Below are 20,966 nucleotides of genomic sequence, written 5' to 3'. Positions count from 1 at the left end.
GATGGACACAATAAAGGAAGTATTCATACAGCCAAGGCCAGTAATTCCTCTTTAAATGAGATGACATAAATGTCCAATCAGTGAACCGTCGTTGCTTTATCTGCGAGAGCGTATGGGATCGGGACACTCACTGCCGACAAGGTTGGCTAGAGACGAGTCGAGGTCGTTGGCGAGCAGCTTCCCTCCAGGATGGATGACCATCTGAGGAGGAGGCGCGGCGTGCGCGGGCATAGTGGGCTTCAACAGGTCGCCGAGAGCGTCAAAACCTGGAGGAGAAACGCCAAAGCGCGTCTGGAAGCTAGTAAAGATATCCAGCTTTCTCAGGTAACTTCTATTCGAGTCCCTCAACGCCGACTGAGAGTCGAGGTCATTCCCGAGCGTCCCCCAGAGAAGGCGTTTAAATCCTGAATCCAACGGGAGCCGACTCGAGTCTTTCAACATCATTTTCCAAAAATGTTTAAAAGCTACAGATTCAATCGCCGGAGCGAAGCGGCGCTCGACGCGTTTGATCCGAGAATATTGCTGAGCCGCGCGTCCCTTCATGAGAACCGTAATCTAAATGCTTTTGCTGTTAATTGAATTCCTCCTGGCCCCGTCTTTAGCTCCACCCAGCCTCTCTCTATTTATTTTTTTAACTGTCATGTAGCAGCAATCCTATAATCCCCCAACTCAGTAGTTCGCAGCACTTTTTTCCCATTTGATTGATCTATCTGTTCGTAGCAGTCATTGGTTCCGACTCCAAACAGCGATTAGTTTTTAAACATGTTTTTTTTTTCCCCCCTCGTGGAGAAACCGATTGTATTTGTTCAAAAATTAAATACTGACAAAATGTAGCAGAAATTAAGATAAGAGGAAAGAGATCATATAAAACTGGACAGAAACAAGTTTGATGCTAACTATAAATGCACAATGTTCCTGCAAACTGCAGGAGGAGAAAGGAAGAAAGGAAAAGCAGCAGCTGCTGGTGAAAAAAAAATAGGGAGGAATAATATTTAGTTGGGAAGCTGTCGGTCTGACAGCGGTGCTGACATGAGATATTCAGAAAACACTTTCCTGCTAACTTGGCAGATGAGAGGAAGTAGAAAAGAGGAAGAAGAAATGAAGAAAGTGGAAAAGAGAAAGAAAGCAGATTTCCCCTCGTCTTTCCAAATCTCTCGCCTCGCCTCTCCGCCGTTGCCGGGGTTTTCAATCATTGTTGTCGCGGTGATAAAATACTTTGGCAACGCGGGGTCGATTTTGTTTCTTGTCAGTGTAAGACCCACGGAATTAAAGTGAGCCACAGAGTAATAATAAAAGAGATGCAGAGATAAAAGAGGGGAAAGAAGAAACAAGCCCCCCCCCCCCCACCAGGGAGAGGGCGGAGAGAACAATAACACGGTCGAGGGAGAGGAAGGAGCCAGTCCAGAGAGCACAGCGCTGAACAGAGGATAATGCTATCAGTGTTAGCCGACGCGTTCCAGCAGAGGATTTCAGTCAATGGCGTTTAAGATCAAAGAGAAGGGAGGAAGAAATCATGCAAAAAGGTTTACAGCCCACCTTAAAATGGAGCGAGAGTCAATTCATCCACGTTAACAGAATGTGAGAATTCAAACACAGGATTGTTCTTTAAACATTATTAGCGCTATTTAGGGTAGGAATTAAAATGCAAAGCATTTAACATTGCAGTCACGCAGCAGAGATAATTAAGTGACACGTTTATCAGACCACTTTTAGCTGGAGCGATATTCTCCGTCCCGTCTGTGCATTTGTCCTGATGTTGTCCCAGCACTGTGTAAATGTTTACAAATACAGAGAGAAATCAGTTCAAAATTCTGATTCAAAAAAAAAAAAAAAGACACTGTAGAGAAGGCAAAGGAAGGAAAATTACTGAATTTTATGATGGGAGAAAAATGGGGAGGAAGAGGAGCAGATGGAAAGGAGTTGCCCGGGTGATTCTCGCCTTGTGAAGTCTGATAGGGAGACGACGAGGCAAAGACGGAGAGAGATGAAATGAACGGAGGGAGGGAGGGAGGGAGGGGGACGGCGTGAACAGCAGACGGAAGAGACAGAGAAGACAGATGCGATGGCGCAAAATGACAGACGACGTATGAACGGGCGCAGATGTGGACACAACCAAATACGAGGACACAGAGATGAACAATAAATTGGCGCGCACAGGAGGGAAGAGACAGTAGCTGCACAAACACAGGGCATTCTGGGAGACGCCGCCAGTGGCTCAGATCACGCATTAGTAGTCGCAGTGGCAGCTTCGCACAGACACTATCAATGGACAAAGGTTAGTCTGTCTAGAGCCAAAAGAAAGTTGACTTTAGACCCAAACCTCCAAAATCTCCCCCCCCCCCCCCTCCCCCGAGCCCCGAGCAGCAGAAATCAATGAGGTTTAAACAAGATAAGAGCAAGCAAAGAAATCTGCAGCGTAATCTGTACAAGCTTCATCAGGCCGACGTTTGAGGAAGTTACAGCTGGGAAAAAACGCAACTAACACACCTAATAATGCCAGATGACCGTGTAATGGAGCATCTACCTCATGGCGGTCGCCATGGTAACATCACCATACTCTTATCAAATCTGTAATAGCATTAGACACTGTCGTTTCTAAATAAAATAATATTCAATAAGCTGGGTACTACTTTCTGTCGGGGATTATTACACAGCCCCGCTTTACTAGTATCTACAGAAGCCCCGCCCCTTCATCAGGAAGGGGCGGGGCGTCCAGGACATCACTAAATTCAATAGCATCCAAGGATAATTGAAATGTGATTTATCGTATATAAATAAGAAAACTAACTTTCTGAGCTCTCACAGCTTAAACTGCACCTTCCTCCGAACTCCTTTAACCTCATATGGAGGAAATAGTTTTTCAATAACCTCTGCAGGGAGCCGATCCTTATCCGCTAAGCATTATTTGGCATGGTCGATAACGTGCCGTGGCCTGAAATTATACGCTTTGCGAGAGGGGGGGGGGGGGCGTCTTGGGACCAGAGAAGGTTGAGAAACGATGAGATTGATCGTGTCCGTTTGCTGGGAGGTTAAACGAAAGGTAAGCTAATAAGAGGGCAACGAGCCAAAGTCTCCAACCCTGGAACACTTAAGAGGCATCGGTCTAAAGGCTACTTACAGGAGGAGGAGGAGGAGGGGAAACCACGATGAGCGAGGCCCAAGCAGGAGGAAGGGGGGTTCCTGCACATCGTCTGCTCCATTCATGAATTCTAGGTGACTTTTTTTTTTTTTTCTTTCTTTGGACTGGATTAAAAGTTTTGTTTCATGCCAAACGGTCTCTCAGCGAACTATATTCCTTTTTCCAAGACATTTAACGTCGTCGATGAATTAAAAAGTGAGCAGAACAACATCAAGACTTTTAAAATAGTTCTGGATGATGCTTGTATTTTAAGAATTTGCAGACCAAACCAACGAAGGAAGTTACCGATTAAAAATCGGGACTGGGATCAGTTAACTCGTTATGGTAATAAAAATATAAAACAAATTAAAAAACAGTCGATTTATTAAAATGAGAAATCCTGTAAACCACTACAAAATGTTCTGCGATGTCTCCTATTGATTTTGGGAACATTCCCCAGCTGAGTCACGGGGGGTTGAGGGGGGGGGGGGGCAGGTAGAGAACTTTGTATTGAATCCATTCAACACAACTGATCAGGTCATTTCTTACATTATTTGAAAATCCAGCTGAATTTTAAGTTAACTGATCCCCGATCGATGGCCCGTCACCAAAAAATTCTATGTAAAGCAAAGACAAAGAAGGAACATGTCACCAGTGGCAGGAGCCCCCACCTCCCCCCCCCACCCCCACCCCCACCCAACACCATGCTGCCCGTACTCGACAGAGGGTTAGTCAAGGGCTATGCTTGAGCTGCCAGCAAAGCCAAGAGGTTTTTTTTTTTTTTTAGTTTTTCTGCCTGGACAGTCAGACAGACGGTCAGAGGCTTTACCGGCTGCAGATTGCGGACCGTTGTTACTGGGCGTGGCCTTATTCCCAAACACAGCGTCAAAATCTACGGTCACGGCCGCGGCGTTCTGCTGCAGAGGCTGGCTCTCCGTTCCTGAGGGATGCAGTTGAATACGACCGGTTAATCCCCTTGTTTGGAGGATTAAACAGCATGAGACAGGTGTTGGGATCATCTCTACCTCACACAGCGGTAAAGAAAACAAAAAGGAAATGACATTAAATAACATCGCTGTACGTTTCATCTTTATTGCGATTCGGCCTGGATAAGAAATCACAGCCTTGTTTGAGGGGAGATTCCTCCGCCTCCCGCTAAACTAATCCCATTAGATTCGGAGCACGGGGACATTACAGTCGCCGTCGCACCGTCACTGTTGCTTAGTAACTTTGGTCACCGTGCAGGCTGAATGTCTTACATAGGAGAGTTAATCCTGGGCACGAGGAAACCCACTGATGATCCGTTTGTGTTTTGTTGTTGTTGTTTGTTTGCATTTATCCACATCCCTGCCGGGGATCGATTAGGGCTTGAAGCCTCAGAGAACCACGAAACAAGGGCGAGAGCTCGTCCCAATCTGTAAAAATTAATCTGATAGGATTTATACCTAGAGCCTTTCAGGAAACGCAAGCATTCAGAGATGATCCAGGGTTAATCGAGATGAAATAACTTCATGTAAATTATTGTTGGGAACGTCACCTGTACATGAGATGAAATCAATGCCACCGCCACGCTGTACGTACGTAGCAGGTACTACAGACAATTAGCTTAGCACAAACACTGGAAGCAGTGAGTCTCTGGTTCCAACCAGTTAAAAAGATGGATACTAAACGCGGTAGCAAGTAAACGTGAAACGAGAAGCCCTTTCCAGCCTTTGTGCTAAGCTAGGCTAACTGCTCATTGGCTGCAGCTTCCCATCCCCGTCACGTACGCCTGATCCGGAGCGTAACGAGCTCGAGTCCTCGAGGCTTCATCCGCTGCTACATTAAGAGCTGCGGGAGTTTATCCGACTAAACAATGTGAATATTTACAAAACGCCCGCTCCTGGATAGTCAAACTGCGTTTGCGCGCCAGAAACCGGCCGAGACTTTACAGCTTTGGTTTCTGGGGAGACGGAGAAGGGAGTGATCGTAGATGGGTGGCTGCTTTCGTAAAAAGACAAATGAATGGCTGGCCAGAGGGAAGACATTATGCTCAGACAAATCTGTCGCCGTGCACCTCCGTCTCGCATCCCTGCGCGTGTGTGTGTGTGTGTGTGTGTGTGCGTGTGTGAATGCAGGTGTGTCGGTAGCGTACCTCCCCAGGCACTGTTGGCGGTGGCGATTGAAGGAGTGCTCTGCACAGCGGGGATGAACGCTGGCTGAAGATCAAACAGGTCACTGTTCAGATTGGGCACGCTGAGGAGCAAACGAGTATGGAGTGTGGGGGGGGGAGGGGGGGAGACGTCAGCGAGCGATGAAGAGAAACGGCACATAGGGATGAGGAGAGACAGACGGAGGGAGCGCATTAATATTTAAACAAACGCACATAATTAGCTAAAGTCACCGGTGAAAGTTGCTCATTTGTCACAGAGATTCATCCTCGCTCTCTGAAGGCCTGTAAAAACCTCCAGAGCAATAAAACAGTTCCAAGCAGCAAAGCAATGGCGAGCGACGGTCCGCGCGACTCCTTCAGCCGGGAACGGCATCTAAAACCGTTTGAGCGCATCTCCCAGCCTCCACACGCAGCGAACCATAAAAGGCGACGCGGCGGATAAACACGTCACGTAAACACTCTTCTTACCGCCACTGCGTTTCATCGACACCTTTAAAGCGTCTAATTCGGTTTGCATTTCAAGAACTCCGATCACTAATTTATTCAGAAGCGCTCTTTATTATGGATTTGTTTTATCCCGCATAATTTTTTATTTCTATCGGGTGGTTTTATTTCCAGCATGCGAGCGTCTTCGTGCGCACCTGTTGGCCGACAGCGTGGAGGGGAACATCTCCGGGGTCTGCGCGATGTGGTTGTTGTTGTTGGTGCTGCTGCTTATTGACTGGCTGCTGGGGGAGGCAGAGGGCGGAGTCTGCATGCCGATCTCCTTCAGGCGCTGGTCCTGGAAGACACAGACATTAGCATATTAAGCTAAACACACAGAAACACACCACGATGGAACGCAATGGGGAAGAATGAGGCTCCTTCCCGGCAAACTCTCTTTGATGTGCTTCTTGTGTTTGGATCCCTGTTGTCAAAACATGATTTATTGATATTCAAATGGTCCTTGGCTTTATATGTATGATAAAACCCAGGCCTGCTCCAACTCTATCGTCATCCTGATGCGTGTTTTGCCTGCCAGGTTTGTCGGCCGGTTTGGGGTTCGGCATGCACATTACGACGCCAATTCATGTAAAGCTAATTGCATTGGTTTCAGGCTCCTCCCCCCCCCCCCCCCCCCCGTCCGTCCGTCCGTCCTGCCCCACATGCAGCTGAAACGTCGACCCCAGCTTTAGCTTTGCAGAAATCAGATGGACTGAAGTAACATTAAGATTAAATGAGCTGGATTATTTTATCTTTTTTACGTTTACAGTTAATTGCGATTGAGTGAAGGCATCAGAAGCTGATGTGACATCAAATGATGACAAACATTTTGCCCCCCCCCAATGACAGTCGGAGAAGAAACCTCAGCCAAGGCCAGGAGGGTTGAGTTAATGCTCTCTCTCTCTCTCTCTCCTATGCAATGAGGTGTCAGCCAGTTTTACTGTTAATGATTTGATTAGCCTGCAGTGGCTCTTGAGGAAGCAGCAATACCAGAATCCAAGCAAACAATAATGATAATGTCATTTTAATATAAATCTAAAAAAAATAAAAAAAAACAGCTTTTAATCTGCTATAAATTCTAAGTATTATTTCTCCATTGCAGCTGATACAACATATTCACCCCGCCTGGCTTGTTTTTGTATAATCCTGTTAGCGTCTACATTCAATTTTCTGCCATATTGACTGATTTTATCCTTCTTCCCATTTTATTGCTTTTTTTTCCTTGCTTAAAATTCCATCTGCCTACATTCCCACCTAGATGGTGTTACCTTCACTGCCACCTAATATCTCCACGGGGATCAGTACAATCGAGTCGTATCAAGCGGGAACATGTAAGAGGAAATAACAGCAATACATATATATGTTGTTGCTAGGGGGGGGGGGGGGGTAATCAGAAGATACAGTTTGGTCGAAGAAAGCAATTTCCAGCAAAGCAAAGATAGATATTATTATTTTTTTTAGCATGGATGGCCCCTGTGGGAACAGAAACGGCGCCTCCCACAGGGCTGGCACACACACTCCTCCACCTTTAAAGGAATTTGGGCTTTGAGCAGATTAACAGGATCCCCCGCCGCACCGGCCTCGGCCAGGCAGACATCTCTTCATTTATATTCTGACAGTGTAGCGAGGCACAAACGAGAGCCGCTGTTATTGTTTGGGCTGGGCCCCAGCTGGACGGTAGCTGAGTGTGTTGTAAGTGTTTTTGTATGATGTGTTGAGGCCATATGGACACCGGAGAGACAGCTGGACTGGAGTATTTGGACGACCCCGTGCTCACCCCGGTTTCTCCTCCCTCTGATTCTCCCTCGGTGACGCTCCCACTCACTTTATCTCCCTTCCACCTTCGAACTAAACCCAAAGGTAGTCGCTGGACCTTGGCAGTGAGAGGGCAACCGAGGGCACAAAGTAAACAGCGCACAAAAACACACTCCTATGTTCACACAGAGGTAGCGTCAACGCCACCAGATACACTGAATCGTCTCAGCTCGGGTTTAAGCAGACAATGCCGCACGTGTTTGCGTTCCCGGTTCGTGCCGTTTGTCAGGGATCAAGTGTTCCGGAGCTGCTGCAGCCCTGCTGGATGATTCCCGGCATCGTCTCGGGTCCAGAAGCCAAGACTCCACTTAACTCGCGTCATTTCTTTGTGGTGACTCTTTAGCTGAAATGTGTTCAAATAAAATCCCCATATTTTACACAGGCTAAGTGTTTGTCGTCTGTGTGCTGGCCTTCTCTCATTTATGTCTTCTATGATTAAAAAAAGCAACAAGGGTTACACAGAAAATTAAAAGCTAGGCTGCATAATTGTGTGACTGGTCAATAAAAAAAGATCACATTAAATTGCCCCGCGGTCGATGGAAAATTAAAAATGCATCCCTCACAAACCCCGTTAGAGAAAAGCTTTGCCGTAACTCCTCGGCTGATTCAGAGGTAATTTTTGATTTCAAAATTACAAAATCGTTTACCTTCAGAGCCTGCAGTCTGGCCTGTTCCTCCTCCAAAGCCTGTTGTTTCTCCTTCTCGTCCATGCGGGTGAAGGACATGCCGGTGGAGGAGAGAGACGAGACGGCGCTGGACAAGGTGGACGCTCTGCGATGGACATGACAAATGTCACTTTTTCGCTCGCGGGTTTTTTTAAGTGGCGTCACGCGTTTCAAGAAAACGAATTAGTGAGTCAACCTGGCGTCTGCGTTCAGTTCCTTGGTCTTCTTGCCCTCCAGGGAGGCCAGGTGCTGCTCCAAAGCCTCCAGGAGGCTGCTGGGGGCCTGACCCAAAATGAAGCATGGGAAGAGTGAAAGGAAAGCAATCAACCTTTTGTTTGTTTGCTTGTTTTTAAGTCCTAGCTCTCACGCCTTCACTCTCACGCGCACAAAACAGACGCACCCACACATTAACAAAGTACCCAGAGTTAGTCGGTCTCACAGGAAGGTAACAGAGTGCATCGATTTCCAAGAATAGCCATGGCAACATGCAGCAAACGCTCACACCGTTAGCAGGAAACTCAAGAGGAGAGAGAACAAAGGCTGAGGACGAGAAGGTGGGGGGGGGGGGGGGGGGGGGGCATCACTTTTATTTGTGGCCAGGATAAACGCTGCGCCGCCGACTTGTTAGCACGTCTCCCAGTCCAGCTCCGCAACACGCATTCAAACCTTTTTTATGTCGGTTAAATCGTAACGGCTTTAACCTCATCTTAATTACTCGTGCAGGAGAAACGGGGGGGGGGGGGGGGGGCGGCTAACAAACACACTGACATGTTTCTCGGGCTTTTATGACGACATAAGGCAGCTGCTTTAAATTAGAGCTCAACCTTTCTAGAGGAGAAGTAATTGAGCCGGGAATTGTTGCTACGCTACTAGAGAAAACACATTTCAGCTCAAATGCGAGTTTGGCTCCCGTTTGAGTTGCTCGACGCGGCGCCTCCGTGCTCTCTGGGAGCTTCATTACTGCCAAACAACGCGGGAAACAAGAGGGCAAAAAAAAAAAAAAGTGAGCGAGCCGGCTGCATTATTAAGGGAATATGGAGCTGCCGTCTGCAGGAGGAAAGGAAATGCTCAGCAAATATGACAACGTCACGTCTGCCTCTCTCTCCATCCACAAGAACGCACAGTGAGCTGTCGATAGGGCTGCAGACGTGCGTGCAGACGTGCGTGCAAACACACACACACACACACACACACACACACACACACACACACACACACTTGGGAGCGCTTTGGGCCTCTGAGCCCTTTTTTGCGGCGGGCTAAAGAGTGGGTACCTTCACACCAAACTGTTGCCTGCTTGTTAAAGACACAGCGAGCTGCACAGAGACACCATCTTTTAGCGCGCACACACACACACACACACGGGAAGATGTTTCCTTGTCTCCTCGCGTACTACTGCAAGTTCACTCTCGTTCCTCTGCAGGCGTTTAGCGGATATTTGGGATGCAGAGAGACGCAGAAGCATCTCGCCTTTCTCCTCTCTCATCTTCCCCCCTTTTTCTAGTCGATGATTATTCGGCATTAATTCGCCTCCGCCATGCATGCTGAAGCGACGATACTTGCGCTCGACAAGTCTGGAATAAACGCCATCCGGAGCGGAGGGCGGAATTTGAACGAGCGAGTCAAAATCCAATGCAGGCGTTCTTTCATGCAGATGCAGACGGAGCGGCGGAGGGGTGACGCCTTATTTTCTATTCATGAGCTTTCATGGCCTTTTGCTTGTTGTGCCAGGGTGTGTGTGTGTGTGTGTGTGTGTGTGTGAGCACTACAAACAATCCACCTGAGGCAAACACACACATGCCCGAGTGTACGGCCGCAAACGCATACATGAGCATATATGTTCATGCAGAGTGTGAGCAGGTTGGGGGGGGGGGGGGTAAAGCAGTACAGTAACCCACCACCTACAATGTATGATCCTTTCGTCTTCTGCGTCCGACGAGGGAGAAGAGAAACATCTATTTAACGACCACATCTGCACGCGTGGTTTTACGCTAACAGATGCCGTTAAGCTCGACGCTGTACATTCAGCGACGCTTATTAACGCTGGAAAAGGTGTCTTTATTGACTGAGAGCTAACAGCACCGCACCGGCAGCCCTTTCAATGTGAATTCATTGATTGGGGTCAGATAGACAAACAAGACATCCGGTCACCTCAGGCACCTGTAATCTGGAGCGCACGCAGGACGCTGGATCATGTGACATAAATTAATATCTAGTATAGCCAAATTTTCCTTCCTACACTGTGAGAGGTGGCTTATTTTCTTTTTATGGAAATAATAACAGGGCAATCAAAATAAAAGCATCCAGGCATCAACAACTGAAGATGGTCCACCATTCTGTACGCTCTGATGCAGATCACAGGGAAGCAATCAAAATGTCCTCCAGCCTTCCTGTAGTGATTATATATATAATATTTAGATATTGGATGTATTTTTTGACTGGATGTTTTTCCGTTATGATAGCGGTTCTGATGGTGCAGCATTAAAGGCGGCCCGACTCGACACACCTCAGCCTGCCGCTTAGATCTTTAATGGTGACGGAGTGAAAAGAGAAAGCAGGAGATCAATCAAACCACGGAGGAGTTGCCTGGACCTGGATCAGGTTAGACGAGACGGCTGATTGAATTAAAATGAGTGGGTACAGAGTGAAGGAGCGAGAAAGAGGGAGAGACCGGTCAAGTGGGGGGGGGGGACGACAACACAGTTATATGCAGGGGTCAGTCAATGTGAGAGAAAGAAGAGATGAAAAGGAGGAGTGGAAGGTGAGATGTACACTGACCTGTGAGAGATCTGTGATTTCACCCTGATCTATTCCAACTTGCTGTCGTCCAAAAAACAAATCGACAAAACAGAAAGGGAGGAAGGAGGGTGGGATAAAAATGAAGAAAAAACAAAAGGAAGGATAAATATGGAAAAAAAAACAAACAACAACAACAGGGGAATAATTACTTCATGCATTGGCAGCGTCAACATAAACAACACAAATAAAGAAACGTCTGAAGTCGGGATCGGCCGGTCAGGCCAATCCTTACAGTGAATGATGGTGACAGTGATAAGTACATCGGACCAATGAGAGAGAGTGGGCGTGGCGACTTGTGCGGGGTGATGCGACAGAAATGAATACATTCATAAGGATGGCGGGATTCATCTCCACAGATGAACAACCGACACGCGGGTTGATGCGTCAGGACACGGACGAGCATCAACTGGACCGGAAAGCAGAATACTGTATATCTGATTGTACATTAATGCGGGTTTTCTGCTGAAGTTACCGATTCTCACTATTTCAAACCTGCTGAGGGGGGGGGGCAAAAGATGAGGGATGATCTGTGTGTACAGGGCGCAGGAGAGCCACACGGGCATCAGTCTTTGTCAGGATGGGAGGGGAAGAGAGCGGAGTGGAGGGAGGGAGAGAAAGACACCTGAAGGAGCGCCAAAACCACATCCTCCATCTTCGGGCTATTTTGGGTGTAGATATGTGTGTGTGTGTGTGAAAAGTGAGGGTAGCGTCTACAGAGAGAAACGGTGCCGCGTCACCTTGCCCGGCGGCGTTCGATTCGGCTAACAGGAGCCGCCCTTCCCGTCTGGATGAGAAATCAAAAAAGACGCGCGCGACTGTACCTCAGCCACTTTGAGAAACTCCGACAGCTTCGTCATCCTGTACAGAAACTTCTTGTAGATGTCCAGGGCGTCTTTGCATTGATTCTTCTTCATGTCGAAATACTTCTCTGCGGAGACAGAAGGCCGGGGGGGGGGGGGGGTGAAAATGGGGACTTTTGAAAGCCACCATCCGCTCCCTGGTTTTCTTTATTCGTGAGAGTCAGACGATCAAATGCTGCTTATTGGTGTCCATTTATTTGCGTTGTTGCGCTTTCACAGCTCGACTTGAACCGGATCATTTTTGCAAGCACCATTTGTAGACGAGAGATCGTGCGTAACCGTGTGTGTGTGTGTGTGTGTGAGGAGTCACCCAAGAGGTTGATGACGCCCTCGTTGTAAGCGGCAAACAGCCTAATGGAGTCTTTAAAGAGCAGCATGAAGGCGGAGTTGATCACTCCGTTGGTCAGCTCATTGGGGTTGGCCTGCAAAGAGAACAAAAACACAAAACCTGGACTCGCTTGCCGCAATAGCCCGCTTATACTCCGTCAACACCGGAAGGCTTCAAAACTGTCGTTTCAATTTCCATTTTGATCGGAAACATTTATGCAAAATACACACACGAAACGCTCCGAGTACCTGAAAATCCAGCAGAGCATCCAGTTGGTTCTGAATGATGGGGAGCGTCTTAATCAGCTTCTCTGTGCTCATGGTGCGCATTACGCCATCAATCCTGGCAAAACAGGGAACAAACAAACACACACAGGCTCGGATAATTGGCGCTGGCACCTTGTTTGTGGGAAATTCGTATGCTAATGTTGATGCAAATTTGGAAAAACGTAAATAAGGAATTAAGGAAACAATGGGAAGCGCGGAAACGTAGCTACCGTTTCGCACTTGAAAGCTTTTCTCACACAAAATAAAACTGAAACGCCACTGAGGTGAGAAGCTTTTAACAAACGGTGGCCGGAAAATATCCAAATGTAATAATTAGCCTCATCTGGAAGATCGGCGTAAACAAAAGGCTTCAATGTAATTCCTAAAAAACGACCTCCAGGAATGATGTAAGCATCGTTTACCCCGGAGATTCAGATATGAACCAAGTGACGTTCAGCTTATTCGAATCCTTTGTGGGATGAAACAATCTCCATCGGAGCGAGAGCAAAAAATATCAAAGCTGGGATCAGGGGACTGTTTTTACAGCCGATTCATCGCATTTATAAATGCTAAATGATAACAGCAACTTCACAGAGAGCCACACAAAAATAATGTGGTGAATGTCATTTTATATCCAGGCGTTTATTGGGATATTCAGCATCTCCAACCGGCGTTTTATCAGTTCAAGGTGGTTCAATTTATTGTGAACATCACGGATTAAAAGGAAGCTTTTTCTGTGTGGTTGAATTCTCTTGATTATTCTCTCGTTATCTTTTGATTTTTTTATATTTCCCTTTATGCGTTTATTTTCCATGGATGTTTTGAAGGCAGAATGATTTTACGTACAAAATTAACACAAACAAATACGTCTACCATTAGAAGAGGAGCTCGTGTGGTTTTATCGGAATGTGTATCGGAAAAAAACAAACACTTTTCTATATTGCCAGAAGCTAAAGCACCCTTGTGTGTGATTGTGACACGAGCTGTCAAAGCGCGTCTCCTCCCCTACCCCCTCTTCATCTTGGTGAAATCCACAGCCACCAGCCTGTAGGACATCGCTTTCTCGTTCAGGTAACGGCTGTAGCGCCTGATGAAGGTCGACATGTCGTAACCTGGAGGAAATAGAATGTGAAAACAAAAACACACTTACGACAGCAGAAAACAGCAAAACGCTTTTTTTTTTTTGCTTTGACTTTTGAGAAGCTGATGCTTTACCTTGCAGAGCTCCCTTATCTAGGAAGCTGTTGAGGTTGAACAGAGTGTTTCTGGAGGCAAGGTACTGGATGAAACGCTGAAATACAGGAAGGGGGAGGGGGGGGGGGGGGGGGGTACATGATAAATCTATTTAAACATTAAGATGGAAAGATTAAATATGAAACAAAGCAAATGAGACATTACAGAAAGTGTCAGTTAGCCAGTTTTACTCATTGAATATCAGCTCCTCATCGCGGCTAAAGGAGCAACTGTGGGTTTTAAATATGATTTTTGCTTTGTTACCGGTAGGTTTAAGTAGGATTCTGACCAGGAGTTATCAGTTTTGCACTCGTTAATATGTGTCTTCTTGCAAATGATGGACGTTTGAATTAAACATTTCACGCATAAATACTTGGGGCTTGTGTTCTGGCTATCCAGAGGCACTGAGCTAAAAGACAGTGGGAGTAGAGGAGTGCAACTCAAAGAGCATGAAACCCCATACGGAGTGCAACACCCTGAAGTTCAAGGCCGAGCGCGCAGTACGCCATCTATCAGGATCTTTATTAGCGGGCTGTGGCACTAAGGCTAATATTTAACAGATATATCTGCTCAATACGGACTGAACTGACGCGCATGGCCATTTCTAAACTCAAGCCGGTGGGCCTGACTGAGAAAGGCAAAGACGTTTTAAAGGGGAGCTGGTGAAACAGATCCACGCCGTGCGACGAATGGTGCAAACACGCGCTCATTAGCCGGCAGCTAATCACAAAGACTGATACGATTCATCACCGACGTGACGCGTAGCCTCTCTCGAGATGCAGCTCGGCGCTACGGCGCAACCGCTTAATCCGTCAGAAGGTTTAAACGCTCCACGATGATCCGACGGCAAATTTGATTTTAAGTCAGCTGCAGATCAGGAGCCGGTCTCTGGGGCGTTGGCAAGGAAACACTGAAACATGCGCCTCCGGAATTCCACCTGCTGCTGCTTCAGGGGGGGGTTTCAGCCTAAACTGTGTGCCTCATCTCAGGATGGGTCGATATTATTATTAAAACTAAAACCTACCCCCCCATCCCCCCCCCCCAAATGCTTCTTCCAGCCGTTTATCAGGTCTCCTCATGAGAAGCTGACAGCAAATTCCGAGGGATGACAAATGGAAAGACAACACTGTCAGAAAAAACTATTAGATTGGCAGGACAAATTAAATTAATTGGTAACCACTTAAAAATACCACAGAGATCCATTTCAGTGCACCGATAAATACTTCATCCCGTTCTTATTTTCCAATCCAGCTCAATAACTAGTTGGATTTGACAAATTGGATGTCGCTTGGTGCCGGAAGCTCTTTACATCCCCATTTTCCAGACGTAGCTTTTATTAGCATGCGTGTTCTCCCCCCCAATCCAAGCCTTCCAATAAATTTGCACCTCTGTCTTTTACTGTTGCATACTGAACAGCTCCTTTTCCCTACCCTCTTTCACGCTTGAGGGACGTCCAGTGCCGGAACATTAACGACGTGGAGGGCTCATTCGGGTTTTGGGCCGGCGAGCGCGAGTCCAGTTCCACCCTTTGTGATGCCTTACAGCTGAGCAGGCGCCACATTTGAGTCAGCGTCTTGCAACTAAAACAAATCTATTTTACACACGGCATAAGTTATTAAGGTGACACTTTGAAATAAATACCAGGTCTTAACATGATCTGAGTTGTGGAAGTTTTTTAAAAATGTTTGGCTATAAAGGACCTGTAAAAAATGAAAATACGAGATTGTGAAAAAGTTGCTTTGAGGTGGCCCTACTGAGTTAGATATCGGTCAATCGCATCATCATTTGTAGGGATACGTTTGCCGAGTCGAGCCACCAGGGACACGGAGACCTGACTTGAACTCCAGACTGTAAAAGCGTGAGGCTTAACCTGGACTCTGTCTCTACAGACAAAACCCGACTTGAAGTTTGTTCCCATATGGCTCCCTGCCATCTCATCTCTGAGAGCAGTGGAACGAGTCATTGGCAGTCCGTCCACGGCATTTGGGAATTCAGGCCTCAGGCGTTCCCCAAAAGCATTTCAATGTTAAGGACGTCTCTGTCCAAACTGGCTTAAAAATCATCTGAGATTTGCCAGTCTGTCAATTCCCAAGAGAACCGGTGCTCACTGACTGGTCGGAGCATCGAAGGATGCACGCGTGTGTGTGTGTGTTTGTGTGTGTGTGTTTGTGAGAACAAATATGCTTACGGGAATTTGTGTTGGATCCTGCACAATTCCAAGGCTTCTGGGACTGATGAAAAAGGCTTTAAGCTTTCCTTTGGTGTGTGTGTGTGTGTGTGTGTGTGTGTCTATCAGGAGTGGGGATTCAGCTCCCATCTGTGGACAGAGATGCCGCTCCACATCCGAGGCTTGCCTCGACTCTTGAGTTAAGACATTTAAGATTTACAAGTAAGTTAAGGCAGTAAAAGGAAACACAGCAAGTCTGTGAATTTACTCTTGCTTATTCCTGACAGACCAACAACATGTGTTTTTATAGTAACGCAAGAGCGTTGTGTATTGTAAATCACTATACCTCAATTATATCAATGGTGCCTTTGGTCAATGAACCTCAAAAGAACATGTGGGGAACAAGAGATCACAAGTTGAACCAGCAAAGATGTGATTGAAAGATGATCTTAAAGTTCCCTGAGCTCTCTTCGTCTCTTCTTGTGGGCCAACTTTTGTGCCTGCGTATCTCCCTCAACCGCAACAAACGCCAAGACGGAGCCCACGTAAAAAAAAAAACCCACATGGATATGGTTCAAAGAGAGGAAATCTACAAAGGACTAGAAGCACTAGTCGCCGAGAGATAAACAGGAAGACTCAGGAGCCCACTGAGCCTCAGAATATTCAGCAAAGACAGCACCAGTAGAAAAAAAAAAATGCATTTCTGAGAGGCCGATGTGTCAGAAAAACGGACAAAGAGACGGGGAAAGGGTGAGATGGAGAAGCAGGTTGGCTCTTCACATAATTCAGGCCAGCATATCGGAGCACAACCTCATGTATAATTGAAACCTAGATCCTGGCTGTCTCTCTACGTAAAGCAGGACTCTCTAAAGTTCAAGCTGTGGTTTCTGTAGCAAGCAAAGACCAATGCCTTCGAGGTGCTCTGAAAGTGGCTTCCTTTTTTATTTGGAATCATGCATGCAGGTTATGAGGAGAGGAAACCAAGGCCGGGTCTCCCGCGGATTGATGTGAAGCTTTATAGAAACTTGTGGCTGGAGTGAGAAGATCCAACAGAAAATTCGGTTTAACATAGACTCCCTGAAGAACTTAAAGTTTACCCTCTTCACCTCTACTTGTAATACATTTTAATTTTTTGGCTCCATATACCAACTCTGGTGTTTTCCAGCACATGTGGGGGGGGGGGAGACGATTTCGAATACAGGAATCCAACTTTGAACTTCAGATAAATGTGGGCTTCCAAGTATTTTAGCACCAGTTTGAGGAACGGTTTTCCCAGTTTGCTGTGCAAAGAGCAAAGATCCCCAATCCTTTCCAACACCAATGGGATAACATTATTTAGCGGCTGAGGGAGCAGCCAGGTTAAAAAAAAAATAATAATAATGTGTGCAGACCTTTCCCGGAAGATTTGCAAGCTGGAGATTTATGCTCAGTTTAGGGGATGTCGAATAACTTTTGACCAACTGAGTTTGTTTTACAAGAATTGCCTTCATGATGTGCCAAGAAGTGAATGTTTAAGATTTCAAAGTTAGAAAACTTGTCAGACACAGCAACCCGATTCCAACGTCACAAAACTTCATGTGGCAGACTTGTCTATAAAGGTCTGATACACTAAACTCCTTTTTGTCCAAATAAAATCCCCTTTTTTTTCCTCACTCCTCTTCTTTCTAGTTTTACACCAAAAGAGAGTCACACCGGAAATGGAAACTCGAGGCTGAAATCAGAACCGTTCCCACACACGAATACATAATCTGATCAGCGAGGCAGAAGCAGAACTGTGACTTGGAACATTCTTCATGGCTTGTCCCCGAGTTGGTTGTAATCAAACAGTACATGTCCAAACCATCGGAATCTGGCCTCTCTGACCTTATCTCCAAAACCTTCACTGTCCCTCTTATGGTCTCATTTCTAATCCTATCCAACCTGGCCACTCCCAAGGAGAACCTCAGCATCTTCATCGCCGCCACTTCTAGCTCCGCCTCCTGTCTCTTTCCTCAGAGCCACTGTCTCTAAGCCGTCCATCATGGCTGGCCTCACCACTGTCTTGTAGGCCTTTCCTTTCATCCTCGCAGACACTCTATCACATAGTACACCTGATGCGTTCCTCCAGTATCCAGTTTGCTGAAGGAATAAACTTGGCAGCTCACTCAAATACAATCACCGTTTTGGCTCAAGGACGCTAAAGACGTTAAAGAGCTGAAAAGGACTTCTTTATATTGCTGTTACATGCACGCCACATTGTGACTGAAGTTTGTGGTGGAATAAATCAGTCAGTGAAGGGTAGTTATCTCCAAAGAGATGTCAGGAAGTGCACATGGGAATTTATTTTTGGCTGCTGGGTTCCTGACTTTGCTTTCTCTCAGACACACAAAAGCAGATCATCATCAGAACTGGCTGCAAAAACGAGTTTCAGTGAAAGGTGATGACTCACGCGAGAAGAATGAGTCGTGATCAGGCTGTGCTGAATGAAACCAGGGCTTATGCAAGCAGCGCAGTGCAACGCAACACACACACACACACACACACACACACACACACACACACAGACCCCGACAACCGCTTTCCTCCAACCTATACCCAGACTGGGATTCTCCCACTAGACTTTTTTTTTTTTCTTCTCCCAACTAGTTTCTCCTCATCTTATGCAATTAATGCAATTTGGCTCCTGAATACAATTTAAGTATGCGTTAAAAAAAACAAAAAAAACATGACTGTGTTTTAGTCCCAATATGGGATGAAAATACAGCTTCAAGGAAGGGAGCTCTGGAAAGACAAACCTAAGTGACTGGGAGCTGGCAGATTTGCAGTGCAAACAGGAGAAGAGAACAGAGGCGATGATGTTGTGGAAAAATATGACTGACTCCAAATAGCATTCAGTAAACAGCCATCACTGAATTTATTTGTGGAAGAAATGTGACAGAATATTAAATGCATGAAAATCTAAATCGCATCAATTAGAATTCCCAACCTGTTGTGGATGATATTAGCATTCCAGAACTGTTAAATGGGCTGTGTATATATATATATATATATATATATATACACACACACACACACACACACGTGACTTTAACAATGCACCTAACCATTAGCAGCATCTGCAGCGGTGGAACTAATTACAGCGCTTCCAATTAAACCTGACACTTGATAAGAGTCGGCGTAAAACGACTTCTCACAGGGAGGATCTTTAAGACAAGAAGTGTAGCTGAACAAAGAGAAGACAAGACGCTGCAAAAAACAAGATTAGCTCAAAACACAAAGACTGAAAGGAGGAAAAAAAATCAGCTGTAGTCACTGGTGCTTATAATGGAGACATGCTAATGATTGCTACATCTTTCAGTTCTTTAAGTCTTCTAAAATAAATAGAAATAAATGAAAACATTCAATGACATAAACCCACCCTTCATGCCTTGCTAAATGCTGAGGTGTTTGTACAAAGCATGCAACCATGAGGAGAATAAATACCATCCGTGATTGAACAATCGCTGTCCTGGGAAGGTGTTTAATTACTAATCAGAAGAGTCATGTTGTCAGCGCATTCTCCAAATCAATAATCTGTATCTACCGAGGACAAATAAAAATAAATAAAAAGATCCAGATAGCTTTGAACGGGGGGGGGGGGGGGGGGGCGGGCTCTTCTGAACTTGTTTCGTATACTTCGAGTATCCGGATGGCTGAGAAACATTTCTTTAATCCATTGCCCACGCAGTTGCAGCCAATTTACTTGTGGAAGGAGTATCTGCTCGTCTTGGGTCACCCTGGAGGCGTTGGTTGTTTTTTTTTTAGATATGATGTTTGGGGACCAGAGATAAGGAGGTGTGCGTCAGTAACGCACACACACACACACACACACACACACACACACACACACACACACACACACAATGTGCCTCGATACCAATCATCTTTACGGCCTCCATACCGGCAGCCGATAAAGGGACATCCAAGCACTTCTGATTATCACAAGTGACCCCCTATCACAGTGAGGGTGACCTCGAACGCACGTGCACACAAATAACATCCTGTAACTGCTTCCCCTGACAGAGGGGCCGCCGGAGTCAGCAGATTTCCACGCCATCTCTTTTTTTCCTTTTTCGTCTTCCTCAACTTCTTTTCCTTCCGGTCTCGCACCAATCCAAGCGATCCGTCTTTAATAAGATCGCACACGACATCCCTCGCCGTAATCTCCCGCGTCCGCCTGCGCCGTGTCCTCACTCTCACCCAGAGGAGGCGAGGGAGTGTGACGAGGAGCGCCAATCGGTGACGTCACCGAAACAAACGGCCCGTTTCGCTATCTGGGACACTGGCGACAAAGCGAGGCGGCGTCTACCGGTACAACTCCTCATTGCTTGCAAATGTAAAAATGCTAATTCTGTTGCCTCACATAAAAAAAACCCACACCTACACACGCAGGGAAATGGTGTGTCCTGCTACCGTCAGCACTTTCACCGGCGTCCTCGCCAGACCAACGCCGTCTCGTGCGCTTAATGACTCCAACACGCTAATCTCTGCCTCGCTCCGTCTACATTTCCTCCTTTCCTTTGCCTTTCCCGCATTTCTCTCATTTTCCAAAAGCACTTCTACCCTACGCCTGCGCTCAGTTTTGACGTACAGAGTCGCAGCTCCCTATCCCGACTCCCAGCTGCACTCGGGTGCAATCCATCCGACTGTAATTTTCCTCGCTGACATCTAACAACTTCCCCCCGTCCTGAAGAAGAAAGGATGACGGGTAGCATATTTCTGAGGACTTCATGTCCTTGAGAACAAACTTCCAATAAGGTTTTATGGTATGCCGTATCTCGTCCGGAAAACCTTTGTGCAGTGGACAAACCTTTAAATCACAGCGCGCCGAGGAAAACTATGAATGCATTTAGGCATGACACATTATAGGGATGCATCGTTTTCTACTCTGATCAACTGGCAAGCGCACTAGTTCTCCAAAATAAGCAAGTTAAGGCTCGTTCACACTCCATCTAGAGATGAACGGCGCACCAGAAAATGTTCACAAATGTGTACAAATACTGCTTAGGAATTGTTTAGCATCTCGATTGAAATCTACTGCACACACTGAAGTTTGCAGATA

At 46.4% G+C, this 20,966-nt stretch overlaps 1 protein-coding gene across 1 annotated transcript in view; it reads right to left on the bottom strand.

Annotated features, from left to right (window-relative positions):
- Nucleotides 1–20,966, bottom strand: part of si:ch211-200p22.4 (phosphatidylinositol-binding clathrin assembly protein) — a 46,455-nt gene that overhangs the window by 6,979 nt on the left and 18,510 nt on the right. The window contains exons 3-14 of the mRNA XM_068756013.1: nucleotides 13,702–13,777; nucleotides 13,496–13,598; nucleotides 12,469–12,562; nucleotides 12,203–12,314; nucleotides 11,854–11,960; nucleotides 11,012–11,053; nucleotides 8,430–8,515; nucleotides 8,216–8,339; nucleotides 5,912–6,051; nucleotides 5,253–5,353; nucleotides 3,948–4,058; nucleotides 132–266 (exon numbers count right to left, since the gene is read on the bottom strand). Of these exons, the coding sequence (XP_068612114.1) occupies nucleotides 132–266; nucleotides 3,948–4,058; nucleotides 5,253–5,353; nucleotides 5,912–6,051; nucleotides 8,216–8,339; nucleotides 8,430–8,515; nucleotides 11,012–11,053; nucleotides 11,854–11,960; nucleotides 12,203–12,314; nucleotides 12,469–12,562; nucleotides 13,496–13,598; nucleotides 13,702–13,777 (1,231 nt within the window). The remainder of the gene's footprint in view (nucleotides 1–131; nucleotides 267–3,947; nucleotides 4,059–5,252; nucleotides 5,354–5,911; nucleotides 6,052–8,215; nucleotides 8,340–8,429; nucleotides 8,516–11,011; nucleotides 11,054–11,853; nucleotides 11,961–12,202; nucleotides 12,315–12,468; nucleotides 12,563–13,495; nucleotides 13,599–13,701; nucleotides 13,778–20,966) is intronic.

The sequence above is a fragment of the Brachionichthys hirsutus genome, chromosome 23 (genome assembly GCF_040956055.1).
Source record: "Brachionichthys hirsutus isolate HB-005 chromosome 23, CSIRO-AGI_Bhir_v1, whole genome shotgun sequence".
In the NCBI taxonomy this organism is placed as follows: Eukaryota; Metazoa; Chordata; class Actinopteri; order Lophiiformes; family Brachionichthyidae; genus Brachionichthys; species Brachionichthys hirsutus.
The sequence above is the reverse complement of the archived record's forward strand: the minus strand, read 5'-3'. Positions and strand labels throughout refer to the sequence as shown.